Raw genomic sequence first — 15947 nt, 5'->3', positions numbered from 1 at the left:
TGGTGTCTGGCAGCCAAAGCCAGACGTGTGGGGCCCTCACCTGTGACCCTATTTTGCCCGGCATCCGTTCCATCCCCCACCCCAAAACCCGTGGAGAACCACAATGCCGATCGGGCCCTTGAAGAAATCCAGCTTGCCACTCCTGATTTAGAATTAAAATTATTTTATTGGCCAAGTATGATTGGACACAACAAGGAATTTGTCTTGGTGCCTATGCTCTCAGTGAACGTAAAAGAAAACATAGATTTCTCAAAATTTATGCCTTTTTACTTTGTTTATTTGGGAATAGCAACAGCCTGACAGGGCCTTTCCACAGCCTTCTCTAAGCAGTCTGGGTCCTCATCTGACCCACCTCGGAAGGATGGATGGCTGAGTCAACCTGGAGCCAGTGGTGAGATTTGAACTGCTGAACTACAGCTAGCGGTTAGCTGAAGAAGTAGTCTGCAGTGCTGCACTCCCCCCCCCCCCCCGAAGGGCCTGATGCACCGAATACAGGCTGTCCTTCTATTTATTTATTAGATTTGTATGCTGCCCTTCTCCAAAGAACTCGGGCCGGCTAGTGAAATGGTTGCGCCTCCCTTCTACACACGTCCCCTCACGGACTCCCAAACAGGCGCATCCAGCCCGTATACGTCACACTTGTGAAAAACAGGCCAGTCCTTTACAGAGCAATTAAAAGATGCTACCTACACACACACACACACAAAGTTCATGAAAAGGGTCAAACCAATAAGGGGTCCTCTTGTGACGGAGGCCAGGAACGCTGAGCTCTGGCTCAAACTTTACTTTCCGCGGCAAAGCCCCAAAGACGGTCAAGTGGCGGAGGGTCCCGGCTTCTGGCCCAGGGCAGCCCCAGCTGTGGGGAGGAGGGAGGGGCCGGCTAGGCTGCTGCTCAAAGCAATGAGCGGGGTGCCAGCGATGGAGGGCAACACCCCCTGCGGGAGCAGGTGTCTTTTGGAGGGGCTCTCCTGGGGGTGGAGGATGGTGCTGCCGTCGTCCATGAGGGAGGGGACCCTGCCCAGAGTTTCCAGGGTCCCCAGTTCGTGCCCTTTGGCCAGGGCCACCTCCCCTCTCTGCGCCAGGCTCCGATCGGCCTTCAAAACCGCGGGCGCGTAGTTGAGGATCACCGTCTTGGACGCTGGCTGCAACACTTTAGAAGGCCCCAAACCGCCAGGGGTGCCGCTTGCTGTCGAGGGGGCAAAGGTCACCACTTCAGGAGGGGAGGAAGCAGCAGCAGCAGCAGCCCCATCAGTGGTGGCTTTGAGGGGGGCGGACGCGGCTTCCGCCATGGCCGATTTTGTGAGGGCGGAGAGTTTCGCGTCTGACATCACATAGAGGGTCTTCATGGGGCTGGTGGCAGTTGCTGGACAGGGACAAAGGAGAAGGGACAGGGGGGGTTACAACATTCACGTCCCACAACCGAGCGCCTGGATTGGGCTCAGCAGCCTCATCGTAGCCCCGGTTCCTCCGAGAGACCTCCGCAGGGGGAGAAAACGGCCCTCGGATTCTGACCGCGACGTCTGCCGGCCGCCTTCAAGTCGGCCAGCCATTCCAAGCTGCCCTCTAGCACAGCATTTCCCAACCTTGGCCACTTGAAGATATCTGGACTTCACTCATCCATCCATTCATTCAACTTCTATGCTGCAGAATCCCCAAGGACTCAGGGTGGCTTCCAATAATGATATAAATACAAACAGAAATAGATGCAGAACAATAATGATAAAAAAATCGAATATAATATCTCAAACGATAAAATCCCGTGACAAAAAGAGCCCATGAATTATAAAACAGTCATAATCCCACGCACGCATTCCATTCATAGAGTTTGGCCATGAAAGATGAACCATTCATGGCCCCCGGGCCTGTTGGCAAAGCCAGGTCTTGGTGGCCTTACGGAAGGCCAGGAGGGTGGGAGCAGTACGGACATCGGGGTGGTGGGGGTGGTAGTTGGTTACATAGAGCTGGGGCAGCCACAGAGAAGACCCTCCTCCGCGGTCTTGCCGACCTCCATTGCTTAGTCAATGGGACCTGGAGGAGGCCAACTCTGTGAGCTCATATTGATTAATAATAATAATAATAATAATAATAATAATAATAATAATTTATTGGATTTGTATGCTGCCCCTCTCCGCAGACTCGGGGCGGCTAACAACAATAATAAACACAACAGGTACAATCCAATAATAAAAACAACTAAAAACCCCTATTATAAAACCAAACATACCATGCATAACTTGTAATGGCCTAGGGGGAAGGAATATCTCAACCCCCCCATGCCTGGCAGTATAAATGAGTCTTGAGTAGTTTCCGAAAGACAGGGAGGGTGGGGGCAGTTCTAATCTCCGGGGGGAGTTGGTTCCAGAGGGCCGTGGCCACCACAGAGAAGGCTCTTCCCCTGGGGCCCACCAAACGACATTAAGAGAAGTTGGAGGGACACAGCTGGGACATTACACAGTCATGACAGCTATAATCTGGGACGGAGCAGCTGTCAGAAAAGTGTGTTGCATAAAGCAGACATTTCACCCCCTTTATTCTTGGCTGCCCTCTAACAGGAAGAGGCACAGAGGTCTTCAGACGTGGCCACTTGGAGGCTTGTGGTCTTCACCTCCCAGAGTTGCTCCACAAGTCTCCAAGCTGCCAATTTTGGGGGCCCCTGGTGGCTCTACAGGCACGAAGGGGAAGCCCGAGAGGGCCGCGCTTGCTCTTTCTCACCTACAGACAGCGACACTGCTGGGGGCGGGTGAGGTGGGGGCTCGGCGGGGAGTCTCTCGGCGCTGGGGGCTTTGCCAAAGTCCAGTTGAGGCAAGCGCTTACTGGGAGGGACGGGGCCGGAAGCTGGGCCGGCCAGGCTCCCAGATACGTTATCTGCAACCTGAAAAATGCGACAGGCACAACGAACCACAAGGGAGGCCAGTAAGACTGCGCTGTCTTCCGAGAAGGCCGCGGTGGGAGCACAAGGCAGGAAAGAGCCGGTTTGGACTGGTGGGGTCTCCCGGAGGATGTCAAACCCCCCCCCCCCCCGCCTGACCCTCCCCAAAGGACACACAAGGCCGGACCCTCCCTCCCAGGGCGCAGGGCCCCCCTATTACCTGGGGCAGCAGCAGCTGCGTCGTCTGTTCCTCCAACTGGGCCTGGGCAGCTGCCACCGTGGCCTGGCCGAGGGTGGTGGCCCGACTGGCCTGTCCCCGCAGGGTCACCGTGATGGTGGTTGGGGCCTTCAAGCCTGGCAGGGGGGAGGCGAGAGTTAGCGGAGGCCCCGAGATCCACAGCTTTTCCCAACACGGACTGGAGGGGGGGGGGGATATTTCCCCAGCCTGGGCTTCAACCACCAACGCTGCCACTCCCCCTTAGTTTGCCTTAATGGCACTGCACAAGGCCCGGGGCTTCTTTTAAACCGGTGGTTTTAATTACAGCACCAACTGCAATGCCCCCTTCATTGGGAGGGGGGCCCTTTCTCTGACTCCACAGGGGTAAAAGGTTGGAAAGGGAAAGCGGGCGGATCAGCTAATAGAATCCCATGGAAAGTATCTACGGGACCCCCTCCTGCCCTATACCTCCCAGAGACCAATAAGATTTATGGATTTAATTAAGTGGATTTGTATGCCGCCCCTCTCCGAGGACTCAGGGCGGCTCACAACATGTCAAAAACAATATACCATGTACATATCTAAAATTCCAATTAATATAAGTGAAAACCTATTAAAAACTCTGATAAGATTTAAAATCATTCATTGCCTTTCACACAACATACTACACTTGTGGGCCAGGGGACAAGGATCTAAAGGCCCCAAGCCTGGCAGCATAAACAGGTCTTTAAGCTTTTATGGAAGGCGAGGAGGGTGGGGGCAGTACGAATCTCCAGGGGGAGCTGATTCCACAGGGCCTGGGCCACCACAAAGAAGGCTCTTCCCCTAAGTCCCGCCAAGCGACATTGACTAGTTGACGGGACCTGGAGAAGGCCAACTCTGTGGGACCTGACTGGTTGCTGGGACTCATGCGGCAGACGGTGCTCCCGCAATTAATCTGGTCCGATGCCATGTAGGGCACAGGGTTGGCCTCCTCCAGGTCCCGTCGACTACGCAATGCAGGTTGGCGGGGCCATGGGGTAGGGCCTTCTCTGTGCCCGCCCCGGCTCTGTGGAACCAACTTCCCACCCTCCCACACTTCCGAAAGGCTACGAAGACCTGGCTTTGCCGACAGGCCTGGGGGCCGTGAATTGTACGTCTTTCATGGCCAAATTGTATTGAATGATATCTGTTTTGATTGGTTTGCCGAGTTGTGGGTTTTAACTGGGGCTACTTGACCTCTTCTCTCACCTGCCCCCTGACCAGAGATGTGAGCCAAGCCAGGGAGGCTACTGGCGAGCTTGGCCAGCCCCCCGTTTGTCAGCAGCTGATGGATGGTGGTGGGCTTCCCGCTGGCCGAGGCCCCGAGAGATGATAGAGAGCTGGCCACTGGGATGGTCCGGACAATGGTGCTTCCGCTGGTGGTGATGGCGCTCAGGCTCTGGAGGGCTGTCGGAGGGGGCTTAACGGCGGAGTTCTGCCGAGGGGAGAAAAGGTCACAGCAGAGCCCACTGTCCCCTCCTCGGACCCCCCAAGAGTTTAAACGCAGGCGTCTTTCGTCTTCAGATCACAAGTAGCCAAGTAACAGGCCCCCTAAGCCAGTGTTGCCCAACCTTGGCCACTTGGAGATATCTGGACTTCAACTCCCAGAATTCCCCAGGCAGCGTTCGCTGGCTGGGGAATTCTGGGAGTTGAAGTCCAGATACCTTCAAGTGGCCAAGGTTGGGCAACACTGCCCTAAGCCCTGTGAAAAGGAGGAATAAAAGGCTTCGGGGTCCTTCCCCTCCATCCTTTGTCCAGAGGAGACTCCGCTGGACTGTCCTTCCGTGCACCTTCTCTGAAGCTTCACACTCAGGGGTCCACTGGGTCATTAAACCTGCCCATTATTTCACACTCCCACCTTCCATTAAAATGCACATTTCCCACCCCCCCGAAAGGGGCAGGGGGTGTGGGTAAATGTCTAGGACCCAGCTCTGCCATTGCCGCTGCCCCACTGCCCGCTGCGCGTGAGACGCTGCCCTCAAAGTTCCAGGGGGCTCCCTCCTGCAGGCTGGCCGGGGCCTTTGCCCTCAGGCCTGGGCTGCCTCTACTGCCCACCTGTGTCAAGGACCCAGTGGCGGCGACACCGGCCGGAAGAGCAGTGGCCTTCGCGTTGATGTCCTGCAGACTGAAGCTCAGGCCTTGCAGAAGGCTGCTGGCTGAAGCTGACCCTGCGGAGAAACGGAGGACGGAGAGGCCATCTTAGGAAGCCCAAGCGCTCCTTCCAAACCCGGCCCCCCAGGGAGGCATGTGGGCTGCTCTCCAGCCCCTCCGAAAGGGAACCAGAGCCTCTTGGGTGGGGCACTGCTTCTGGAAGACCCCCTGCCCTCTTTGTCCTTGTGTGTTTTAATTGGGGATTGTGTCCCCAGCTTCCATTTCTGCCCAAAGACAACGAAGCCTTCCTATCAGCCCCCCCTACTCCCCCCCCGGGGCTCCCTCTCCCCGACAGAATCGCAGCCTGCATTCACCTGGGAGCCCCCCGGCGGAGGGGGCCTGCAAGCAGGGGGCGCCACTGCCCACCCGCCTGTTCTGCAGAGCATGGAAAGCACTGGGGGCCGTGTTGCTGGGGATGGTGACGGAGGGCGTGGGGCTGATGGAGGAGGGGCTGTCCACGGCAGGACTCGGCCTAGGAAATGGAAAAGGAAATTATTATTATTATTATTATTATTATTATTATTATTATTATTATTATTTATTAGATTTGTATGCTGCCCCTCTCTGCAGATTCAGGGAGGCTCACAACAATAATAAAACAATGTACAGAGAACAAATCTAATATTTAAAAATCTAAAACCCCATTATTTAAAAGAACATAGAAGCATACCATACATAAAACTACATAGGCCCAGGGGAGATGTCTCAATTCCCCCATGCCTGATGGCAGAGGTGGGTTTTAAGGAGTTTGCGAAAGGCGAGGAGGGTGGGGGCAGTCCTAATCTCTGGGGGGAGTTGATTCCAGAGGGTTGGGGCCGCCACAGAGAAGGCTCTTGCCCTGGGTCCCGCCAGACAACATTGTTTCATTGGCGGGACCTGGAGAAGGCTGACTCTGTGGGACCTGACCGGTCGCTGGGACTTGTACGGCAGAAGGCGGTCCCGGCATCCTAAGGAGCCACCCAGACTAGATGACCTTTTCCTCCTTTGAAAGTCATCTCAACCGGGCACCTGGGCTGCGTCTGCAGACACTCACACGGAAGCGGTCAGCAATCCGGTCACCTCCTTCGCACCGGCCATCGTCTGCCCCAGAGTCACAGCCAGAGGCTTTCCGGCGGCCACTGCAAAATGAAAACACGGATTAAGGAGAATCAGGTCACCCTAACCTAGGAAATTCCAGCCGCCTGGACAAAGGATGGAGGAGGGGCAGGGGGGGAAACTACGTCCATCTTGCGGGTCATGAGGCTGCCCTGACTGTGAGGAAGACTGTGCAAAACACCACACAACACTCAGCAGGCGTCAAAGAATCTACAGGGCAAACTTCACAGCAGGTGAGGAAACCATGCGGCTCCACCCTGGCCTCCACTTCTAGGACGACAACTACCGCTTCCTTCTCTAGCCAAACCCCTCTTCTGACCAGTCAGTCATTCCCAGCAGCCCTTCTCTGAATCCCTTTCACTTGGCCAGCCTTCTCCTGAAATACTTATTAAATACACAGGGACAGAAGTGAGTTAAAATTATGTATTTATTGCAGTGCTTGGATACAAATAAAACAAATGGTCGTGCTCATTCCTCCTGGCCACGTATGGTAAGAGAGAAATCTTGTTTGGTTCAAGTTTACTTCTGCATTTCAATATTTTCTGTAAAGAGAAATAAAGTTTGGATAATTATATATATATATATATTAAAAAGCTGAGACTTTCAAAGCTGATAAATTTATGCTTCAATGACCAAATAGAAATCAATTAATTTGTATGGGTTTTTTTCTCTTTTTATTGTTGAATATTTTAGTATTCAGGCAGATTTTCAAAAGTATAATATTGTCCAGCTTTGGAAGTCTCCAGGCCCGAGGGTCCTGAGGTTCTGGTCCACGTGAAGGGCTGCTGCAGAAGGGGGGCTGTGACCCCAAAGCCTTAACCTCCACTCAGAAGGAGCCTTCCGCCTGCAACGGCTTCTGCTGCTACAACTGCTCGGTGTGTGTTTAGGCCTCTAGGGCAACCCTGTCCAAGAACAAGTTAGGCAAAAACCACTGACTAAAACAAAGGCTTTCCCAATGAGAGATACTGAGACCTGTGGACTTCAACTCCCAGAATTCCTGGGCCAATCACACGAGCTCAGGGATTCTGGGAGTTGAAGTCCACAAGTCATAGAAGAGCCACCTTTGCCTACCTCTGAACTAGACCAACCATCAGAGACTTTAAAACCCAGGCAGGTTTCATTCTGCTGCCCATCAATCACCTTCGCCACATGACGAAATGCAACCCTCAAAACACAAACATTTCACCAAACAAATCACAGGAGGGGATAATGGGTTCGGCAGTTATCTTCCAGAATCAGGAAAGACCTTTTCTGAGTCATGACCTGCCTCTTGTCAATCAAAATTCACCAAAACCTTCAGCTTTGCAACCCCAAGGCCGCGCGTCCCTTGCTCTTCCTAAGGAGTTCTACTACAATGGCATTCATGCAATTCATAAACCACAACCACACACTCGCACCCACAAAAACCAAAAACTGCAGCTAATAAACGTCACATGTTGTTCTACTAAAACATTCTCCGGAACAAGCTCTCCGCCAAGTCTCCGCAAGATGGAAAATTACAGGATCCCATCCGCCAGATCAAACCTGCTCACGGCTGACCAGATCAAAGGAAAACCAGGGGCACTGCCCACCTCCAGGTATTGCTAGCGGTGGCTCCAGTTCTCAGGACTCACTTTCTGGCGGTCCATCCAAGGAGGTGCCGTTGTTTCCGGAGCCAGCGGCTTCTCCGTGAGAGACGATGGTCACCTTGATTTTGGCTCGCTTGGAAGCTTTGCTGCCGTGGGTGGGGCTGGGGGCCTGGGGCCTCTTCAGCTGCTTCCGGAGCTCTTCCTTCTCCCCTGCATCCAGGGACAGTTCTGGAGAGAGAACGGCACGGGAGACGCATTGGGCGCCTCAGGGGCTTTCAAGGACGGGCTACAAAAATGGTGGAGGGTCTGAAGCATCAAACCTATCAGGAAAGACTCCATGAACCCCACCTGTCTAGTCTGGAGGACAGAAGGGAAAGGGGGGACAGGATCGAAACACATTGAAATCCTTTCCTTAGAACACAACACTTGCTGGAAATTTGTGGCTCATGTCACCAGTTTCCCCGGCAAAACCAGCAGAGATTTTGAAGGCAAAGAGGAAGAAGGAGCCGGTGCTTCTTAAATTCAGTTACTGTGGATTTACGAACCATGTCTGCTGCTGGATGTTTGTTCCAAGCATCTACTACTCTTTCAGTGAAATAATGTTTTCTCACTGAAAACTAACCTCAGATTGTGACCCCGTGTTCTTGTGTCCACTTTCCTATTAAAAACCCTTCCCTCCTGAACCTTATTTAAGCCTTGAACATATTTAAGTGTTTCGATCGTGTCCCCCCTTTCCCTTCGGTCCTCCCTGTAATTCGGATTGTGTTTGACCCAAAGGTTCCCCGTCTGGTCCAGCATGCAATTTACTCTGATTCTGCTTGTTTTGGAGGCCTTCCTCCTCTTCCTCTTCCTCTTCATGCATGAGTGCACCAGCCTGCCTTCCCTCCCCTGTCCCAAGGCTTCTCTTTTACTAGTATCATGTATATAAACATTATATCTCTATATACCCCCAATACGTACTTGACAAAACAAACAAATAAATAAAAAATAAATAAAACCATCTCCAGGCCTCTCCCCACACTAACATCATTTTACAGTGTTCAGGAAGAAAGCAGGGGGGCAGGGTGGGCGAGGGGGCCCAGTTCTGCCCTGCCAAGGCAGGGGGGGGGCAGCTGCTCTCTCCAGGCCGCCCTTACCGAGGCCCACACCCCAAGGGGGGGCCTGGGGCTCTGCCTTCCGTTTGCCACCCGGCCTCTGCTGCCACTGGGATCCCCTCCCCGGAGAAGGAAGCCCCGTCTTGAAGGAGGCCTGCAGGCCAGAGCAGGGACTCAATGGGGGCCACCCGGACATGGCCCACCTGCAGCAGCAGCAGCACCACCACCACGGGGGCTTGGCCTCACCTTGGCCCGGCTTGTACATCATGGCTCCTTCCATGCGCTGCACAGACCTTTTCAGCAGCTGGCTGGCACCAACCTGGCTGGACTTTTGAAGGGAAGAGACGGCCAGTTTGGCCTTGGGGCTGGAGGCCGGGCTGCTGGAGACGCTGGAGAACTCCTGGGGGGGGGGGAGAGAGGGAGAGAGAGAGACTCAGCACAGGGGAAGGACCAACGCTCACCCACCTGGCACCCAGCTGCCTCCTGGCCCTGCTCCTCCCAACACGTCCCACAGAGGTACGACAGGATGGGGTTTTTTTTAAAGTATGTTTTAACTGTAGATTTCTATTTGTGATGTATTTATTTCTGTTGGGAGCCTCCCTGAGTCTGAGGAACAGGGCAGCATAGAAATCTAATAAATAATAATAATAATAATAATAATAATAATAATAATAAACAAACAAACAAACAATAACTCGATCATGGAGCCAGAGGATGGGCCTAGAAATGTTTCCTTTCCCAGAGACAAGGTTCATGAATGGCCCGTACAGAAGGCTCGTGGGACCCTCTCCACGGAGAAGCCACAGGAAGCCCATCCTGGGAGATCAATCTCCCCGTTTCCTGAATCCCAGCTGCAGCCAATGGGAGGCCTCTATTCCAGGGACACAGAAGGCTTGGAGACCCTTGCAAGAGAAGATCACCCTCCCAAAAAAAGGGACCTCTCCCATCATCTCTCTTCGCTCAGGGTGAATACCATCTCTCTGCTAAACAAATAATCCCCTCAACACTGTCAAACTATTTACTAAGTCTGCACTTCTATTACTAATAGTTTTTCTCCATCATTCCCATCACCTCCCACTAAAGACTGTAACTTGTTGCTTGTATCCTTAAGATTTTTATTAATATTGTTTCCTCTTTGCTTATTTGACTCCTGTAATCACTAGGTGTTGTACCTCATGATCCTTGACAAGTGTATCTTTTCTTTTATGCCCACGGACAGCACAGGCACCAAAGACAAATTCCTTCTGTGTCCAATCACACTTGGCCAATAAGGAATTCTATTCTATTCTATTCTATTCTATTCTATTCTATTCTATTCATTTATTGGATTACAATAAATGTGGCTTACAACATATTGAAAAAACAATACAATAGCCTAAATTTGATTAATTTAAAACTGAAACATACTAATCTATGATCCCCAATTTTATTTTTAAAAACCAATCAGGTTTTCCAGCGCTTGCTCTGGGCCTGGGGTCTCTCTCCCCTCACCCACCACCGGCCTCTGTCCCTTTTCTCACCTCCGACCCGGAAGGCGAAGCCGGAATCCTGGCTGCCGGAGAGGCCGGACGGCTGTTTCTGTCCGGCAGGTCGAAAGAGAGGTCCCGCCTGGCGGCCTCCCGGGCGCTTCGCTTCTTCTTCTCCAGGTCCAGGTCCCGAGGGTCAGGGCCCGCGTGGCTCTCGGCCCGAGTCAGCACCCCCGTCAGAAAGTCAGCGATCTCGTCCTGCCAAGGGAAGCTGCGGTCAGGAAGGAGGGGCAGCCCAGGATCCCTCTTAAGTGGCGCTACGTGCTGGCGGGGGTTCTGCCCATGCACAGGGAGCAAATCTCACAATGGCCGCGTGAGATTCTGGCCATTGTTTTGCTTCTGCGCATGAGTGGAAGCAAAAAATATCACCAAAAATTGCCGAAATCTCTCTCGCATGCGCGTCCTCTCGCAAGATTTTGCCACCTGCACATGCGCAGAAGCCAAATCTCCCTGACACACGCGCGCACCCACCAGTCACCTGGAGCAACGCGCACAGCTCCATTTCCACTCCCGATGCGCCATCCCCCTCCCCCCCAATACTGCCTACATGGTTGAGTGAGCTTTGCCCCCATTTTACCGCCTTCCTTGCCCCAGTTGTTAAGTGAACCTCTGCAGCGGATGAGTTAGTAACATGGGGTTGTTAAGTGAATCTGGCTGCCCCAATGAAAGCCGCAAGAGGGACACAGCGATGGCGCAACTACGGCACGGGTGCCACGCAGAGCTGTATCTGAGGGCACGCAAGGCAGCTGCCCTATGTCAGCTCCAGTGCGCATGTGTGTGTGCTGGTCAGCTGATTTTTGACCTTCCTTTCGGCCGTTTTCGCTCTACCCAGGCTTTAGGGAAGCCCCCTCAACTCTGTGGGCAGCAAAAAACAGCTCCATGGGCCTCCCGGGGGTCTGGAGGCTTCAGTGAGGCCTGTGCAAATGCATGGGGGGGGGGCAGTACGGGCAATTGTGCGCATGTGCAGAGGGCATTGCATTACGGGTGTGGGTATGCATGCGCAGACTATAGCCTCTGCACCCCCCCTTCTGGCACCCGAGCCAAAAACGTTTCGCCACCCCTGCCCTGTTGCAACCGTCCTGAGTCCGAGTCAGTTGCTGGGCCTCCGAATTTTGATGCTACAAGGCAAGTGGGGAAAATGGCCATTTTTTTCCTGCCCCGTTGTAACTTGGAAGAGTCACTCAAGGAGCCGTTGTAAGGCGAGGACCACCTGCAGACAGGCGATTCTACAAAGCCAGCCAAGCCGGGAGCCCCCGTTGCGAGCCCAAGCGAACAGAGTGAGCTGCCCTCACCTGGATGCACCGGTCCACCATGCTTTGGGTCAAGCCTTCCGACTTCTTTTTGGCTTTGCTGATCCTGTTAAAGAAAACAGCCCATCAACCTCTTTCCCCCGATCTTCCCATCAGCCCAACTTCCAGGCAGACAACCAACCCAAGGACTCCACCTTGCAACTTCTGACCACTTGAAAGCCCAACAGAGTTTTGTTAGTACCATGTGAGTACTAGCTGGTAGGGTTTGGCAATACATATAAAACCAACCAACCATGTAGGCTTAAAAGTACTGAAACACTATTGCTTTAGGAGGTAGTGTTACGGATGGCCACAAGAGGGAGCCAGAAGCGTGATTCTCTCTCTCTGCTATTTCTATTATGTTCTCTGTGAGGCTGTAGTAGAAACTGTGTTCAATGCTGGTTTAATGTATTTGTTAAGCTGGACAAGTAAGACATAGTTTTGTGTATGTATTGAATGGTTTAACTGTGTAGGGCTAGGACTGTTCTTGACTAAGATATTTGCCAAAAAATATATAAATATTTTATACACTTAATGTATCTGGTTCGTATTACTGGACCATTACTCATATCTCTGGGCTATCAGTTGGATATCTGCTACAACTCCACGTTTCCTCTGTGTAGGTGTATCTCTTACAACTCAGAAATCACTCTGCACACTCTCCCTCCCTCCCTCCCCCTGGTAAGAAAGAGGGTCCAGGGGTGGACAATCTAGAGTTTCCTCCTTGCGCCCCCCTCTCGTCCCTTCTGCAAAGCCACCCTCTCCCTCATCCCTCCTGGCTGCTTCTTCCAAGGTTTCCCCACCAGAAAGCCAAGAATTCAGAGAAACAAGCAGCCGCTTCCCTCCACCTGGGCAGGTGAGTCTTACCTGGATGTGCACAGATCCACGTACGACACACAAAAAACAAAAAAGCAGTTTTTCCCAAAGAAACTGGCATTGCGGAACCTGAATATTTCCAGCTTTCAACTGTTTATTTTAATTTTTTGTTTGATCTATTTGACTTATATGCCTCCCAATCCCTCAGGACTCGGGGCGGCTTACAACAATAAAGTTGGGGTCAGACTGCAGGCCCTTCATCCAGCCCCCACCCGCACCTACTTATTTACTCATTTATTCATGATAAAATTTATGGGCTGCCCATCTTTCCATAGGGGAACTCTGGGCGGCTTCCAGTCACATATATAGTTAAAGCGTAAAAGTTACAACCAGGCCTTAAAACCAAGGGCACAGAGGGAGGGTGGAGGCGAGGGGGAGAGAGGGGCTCTGTTGTTATTCAACCAACCACCTCCACCCTCTTGAAAGCTCCGTCCCTGACTTATTCCCCCCATTTTATGGCACTCAGGTAAGGCTGGAGACGTTAGCAAGACCACTGAGGGCCCCTTCTGTGCCTGTCCCGCAGCATGAATGGCCCAGAGTCTTAGCGGGAAGGATGCTCGGACGTGCTGACCCACCTGAGGCTGTCGTCGGCCCCTCCCACCACCACCAGGCTGTTCTCAGCTCGAAGCTTCTCCCGGAAGTCCTCGATGGCTTCCGTGTTGCACTGCAGAGCGTTCTGGCCAATCACAAAGAGGACTGGCGCCTTCATATCCAGAAGGGGGTCATCCACATCCTGCGCCCCAAAACCAAAGTTCCACAGGTCGTAATGTGAGATATGCGACAGGAGAGAGGGGGGGCAGGGGCTGAGGCCGCGGGCATGAGCCTGGGCAGACTCTGGGGGACAATCTCCGTAGACTTAGGAAAGACCCCGCACGAGGCTTCAGGACAAAGGGGGCAACGTCAGCGCAGAGAATAAAACCAGCGCAGGACAAACCCAGAAACCAGGACATGTTCTTCCCGGCCCCCGTTTCCTTCTTACCCCTCTGGGCCCATCTATGGTCAGGAGGGGGAACCCAAGACACACGACCGCTGCAACATCTTCCATCACGGAAACCTGGTGGGGAAACAAAAGGGGCCACAGGTGAAAAGGCCGCAGACGCACAAGATGAGGCCAGCACAGCCACCTGGGCTCCCCTGGCCAAACACGGCCCTTCCGCCTCTGGAGGAAAACAAGAGAGCCAACTGGACAGGCTCCCAGGGGCCTTAGGATTCCTCAGGGACAGGGAGGGGATGGGCATCCTAAGCTCACCTATAGGCTGCTTTGATCTGCCAGGCATCTACGGGGCCACTTGCAGGGAGAGGCGATGGCTGCCAACGGGCAGCTGGGGGGAGGCCACGTGGGCAGTTACCCAAATGGCCAAACGCCCCCACGCCATTGGCATTTTATATCGCAAGAGCCGTAGGGCAACAGGAGAAAATGCAACAGCAACAGCCCTGGTTTTAAATTGTGTTTAACGCTTAATGTTGCAACGTCTACAATGCTCAGGATGGTATAATGCTCGTTTTAAGATGTTTTTAATGTCTTTTGTCTGTCAGCTGCCCAGTTGGGTGGCATATAAATACAATAAATAAACCAATAAATAAAGGATTACGGCTAGTGTTGCCCTGAAGACTACGTACGGGATTGCCTTCTGCCGCATAAATCCCAGCGGCCGGTTAGGTCCCACAGAGTTGGCCTTCTCTAGGTCCTGTCAGGGCCTAGGGGGAGAGCCTTCTCTGTGGGGGCCCCGGCCCTCTGGAATCAGCTCCCGGGAGATTCGTGCTGCCCCCACCTTCCTCGCCTTCTGCAAGAGCCTCAAGACCCACGTATGTCGCCAGGTTTGGGGCAATTAGACCAATAAATAAGATGTATGGTGGGATTGGATTGGATTGTCTGACTGAGTGTTATTTGTTCTACATGCTTTGTGTTACACTCCGAGTTTTCAGAGCGGGGCAGCATACAAATCGAATTGAATTGAACTGCAGGGCCTCTGAGTCGGGGCAGAGCTGCCAGCCGAGGGGACGGGGGACGGGGGGGTCAGGGGGCAAAGACTACTCACGTGGCAGGCCAGCAGAGCTCCTGTGTTCCACCCGATCAGGATGACCGGCTTGTGAGAAAAATGGTTGTGGATCTGGAGGGGGGGAGGGAGAGAGGGGTCAGACCGAGGCACTTATGTTGAACCGGCCAACGGAGGAGGGGCCTGGATTCTCCACAGGGAAGAACACAGGGGGGTCCCCGCCTCACCTCCGTCACTTTGCCTCGGATGGCGCCAATCATGTGTTCGAGGCACTGCCGCACCCCAACTCCGCTGCCGTTGTTCATTAAGTGGGTAGCGACCGGGATCACCTGGTAGCCGGAAGAAGAAACAACCATCAGGCCCAAGGAGCCACGAGGCCCCACTGCCACGAGGCCCTGCAGCCGTGACTGCGTGGTCATCCCTTATTAAATCCGTGTGCTGCCCATCTGCCTGGGCTTCAGAGTTCCAGTCCTGGCTGGAGCAGGTGCAATGGTCACTTCTGTTGTTTTTTCATCTCACCTGCCCATTGCTTTGTTTTGTAACTTTTTGGTCTTTTCTATTGCTTTTAAAAAAACATTGCTAGCCACCCACAGCCAACAGTTTGCAAAGGGTGGACAAATAGAAATAGAGTAGAAATAGAATTCCTTATTGGCCAAGTGTGATTGGACACACAAGGATTTTGTCTTGGTGCAGATGCTCTCAGTGGACATAAAAGAAAATATAGATTGGTCAAGAAACATGTGGTACAACACTTAAGGATTGTCATAGGGGTCAGATAAGGAATGAAGAAACAATCAACATTAATAAAAATATCTTAGGATACAAGCAACAAGTGACAGTCATACACTCCTAATGGACCTCCGTTTCAATAACCACCGGCATCCGTGAATCTGCCTCATCCTGACTTGAAGCGATCCAGGCTGACAGCTGTCCCGACCTCTTCTGGAAGGGAATCCCATCCACCAACGACCCCCAACCCTTCCCAGAGGGGGTCTGTGGTGCCTCACTGAAGGCTCAATGTCAGGGCGCCGGAGTGGTACAAACCTTTCCCAGGCACGAGAGCTGTGACTGCCAGAACCGGTGCCGCCGAGAGGTGGGGAACATGGAATTGGAGGGTCCGGAGGAGGCCAGCAGGATGAGGGGGGAACCGGGTAACTTGCTCTGCAAAAACAGACCCCACAGGTGGGCTAATACGCCGGAGATCGGTTCTTGGAGCTGCTCCGGCCCAGAGATTCTGTTTTTAA

General features: G+C 53.0%; 1 protein-coding gene across 2 annotated transcripts in view; it reads right to left on the bottom strand.

Annotated features, from left to right (window-relative positions):
- Nucleotides 1-146: 146 nt before the first annotated feature.
- The window catches only part of KANSL3 (KAT8 regulatory NSL complex subunit 3), a 23529-nt gene continuing 7728 nt past the window's right edge, over nucleotides 147-15947 (bottom strand). The window contains exons 7-22 of one of the 2 annotated variants that reach the window (XM_070765467.1): nucleotides 15748-15864; nucleotides 14931-15032; nucleotides 14746-14817; nucleotides 13686-13760; nucleotides 13282-13439; nucleotides 11834-11897; nucleotides 10536-10739; nucleotides 9262-9415; nucleotides 7967-8149; nucleotides 6292-6376; nucleotides 5573-5730; nucleotides 5163-5275; nucleotides 4317-4542; nucleotides 3090-3223; nucleotides 2713-2872; nucleotides 147-1363 (exon numbers count right to left, since the gene is read on the bottom strand). In XM_070765467.1, coding sequence (XP_070621568.1) covers nucleotides 813-1363; nucleotides 2713-2872; nucleotides 3090-3223; nucleotides 4317-4542; nucleotides 5163-5275; nucleotides 5573-5730; nucleotides 6292-6376; nucleotides 7967-8149; nucleotides 9262-9415; nucleotides 10536-10739; nucleotides 11834-11897; nucleotides 13282-13439; nucleotides 13686-13760; nucleotides 14746-14817; nucleotides 14931-15032; nucleotides 15748-15864 — 2556 coding nt within the window. In that variant the 3' untranslated portion in view covers nucleotides 147-812. The remainder of the gene's footprint in view (nucleotides 1364-2712; nucleotides 2873-3089; nucleotides 3224-4316; nucleotides 4543-5162; nucleotides 5276-5572; nucleotides 5731-6291; nucleotides 6377-7966; nucleotides 8150-9261; nucleotides 9416-10535; nucleotides 10740-11833; nucleotides 11898-13281; nucleotides 13440-13685; nucleotides 13761-14745; nucleotides 14818-14930; nucleotides 15033-15747; nucleotides 15865-15947) is intronic. The other variant, XM_070765468.1, reaches the window with a different exon arrangement.

Source organism: Erythrolamprus reginae, chromosome 12 (genome assembly GCF_031021105.1).
Source record: "Erythrolamprus reginae isolate rEryReg1 chromosome 12, rEryReg1.hap1, whole genome shotgun sequence".
Classification (NCBI taxonomy): Eukaryota; Metazoa; Chordata; class Lepidosauria; order Squamata; family Dipsadidae; genus Erythrolamprus; species Erythrolamprus reginae.
This window is presented reverse-complemented; position numbering and strand designations above follow the sequence as displayed.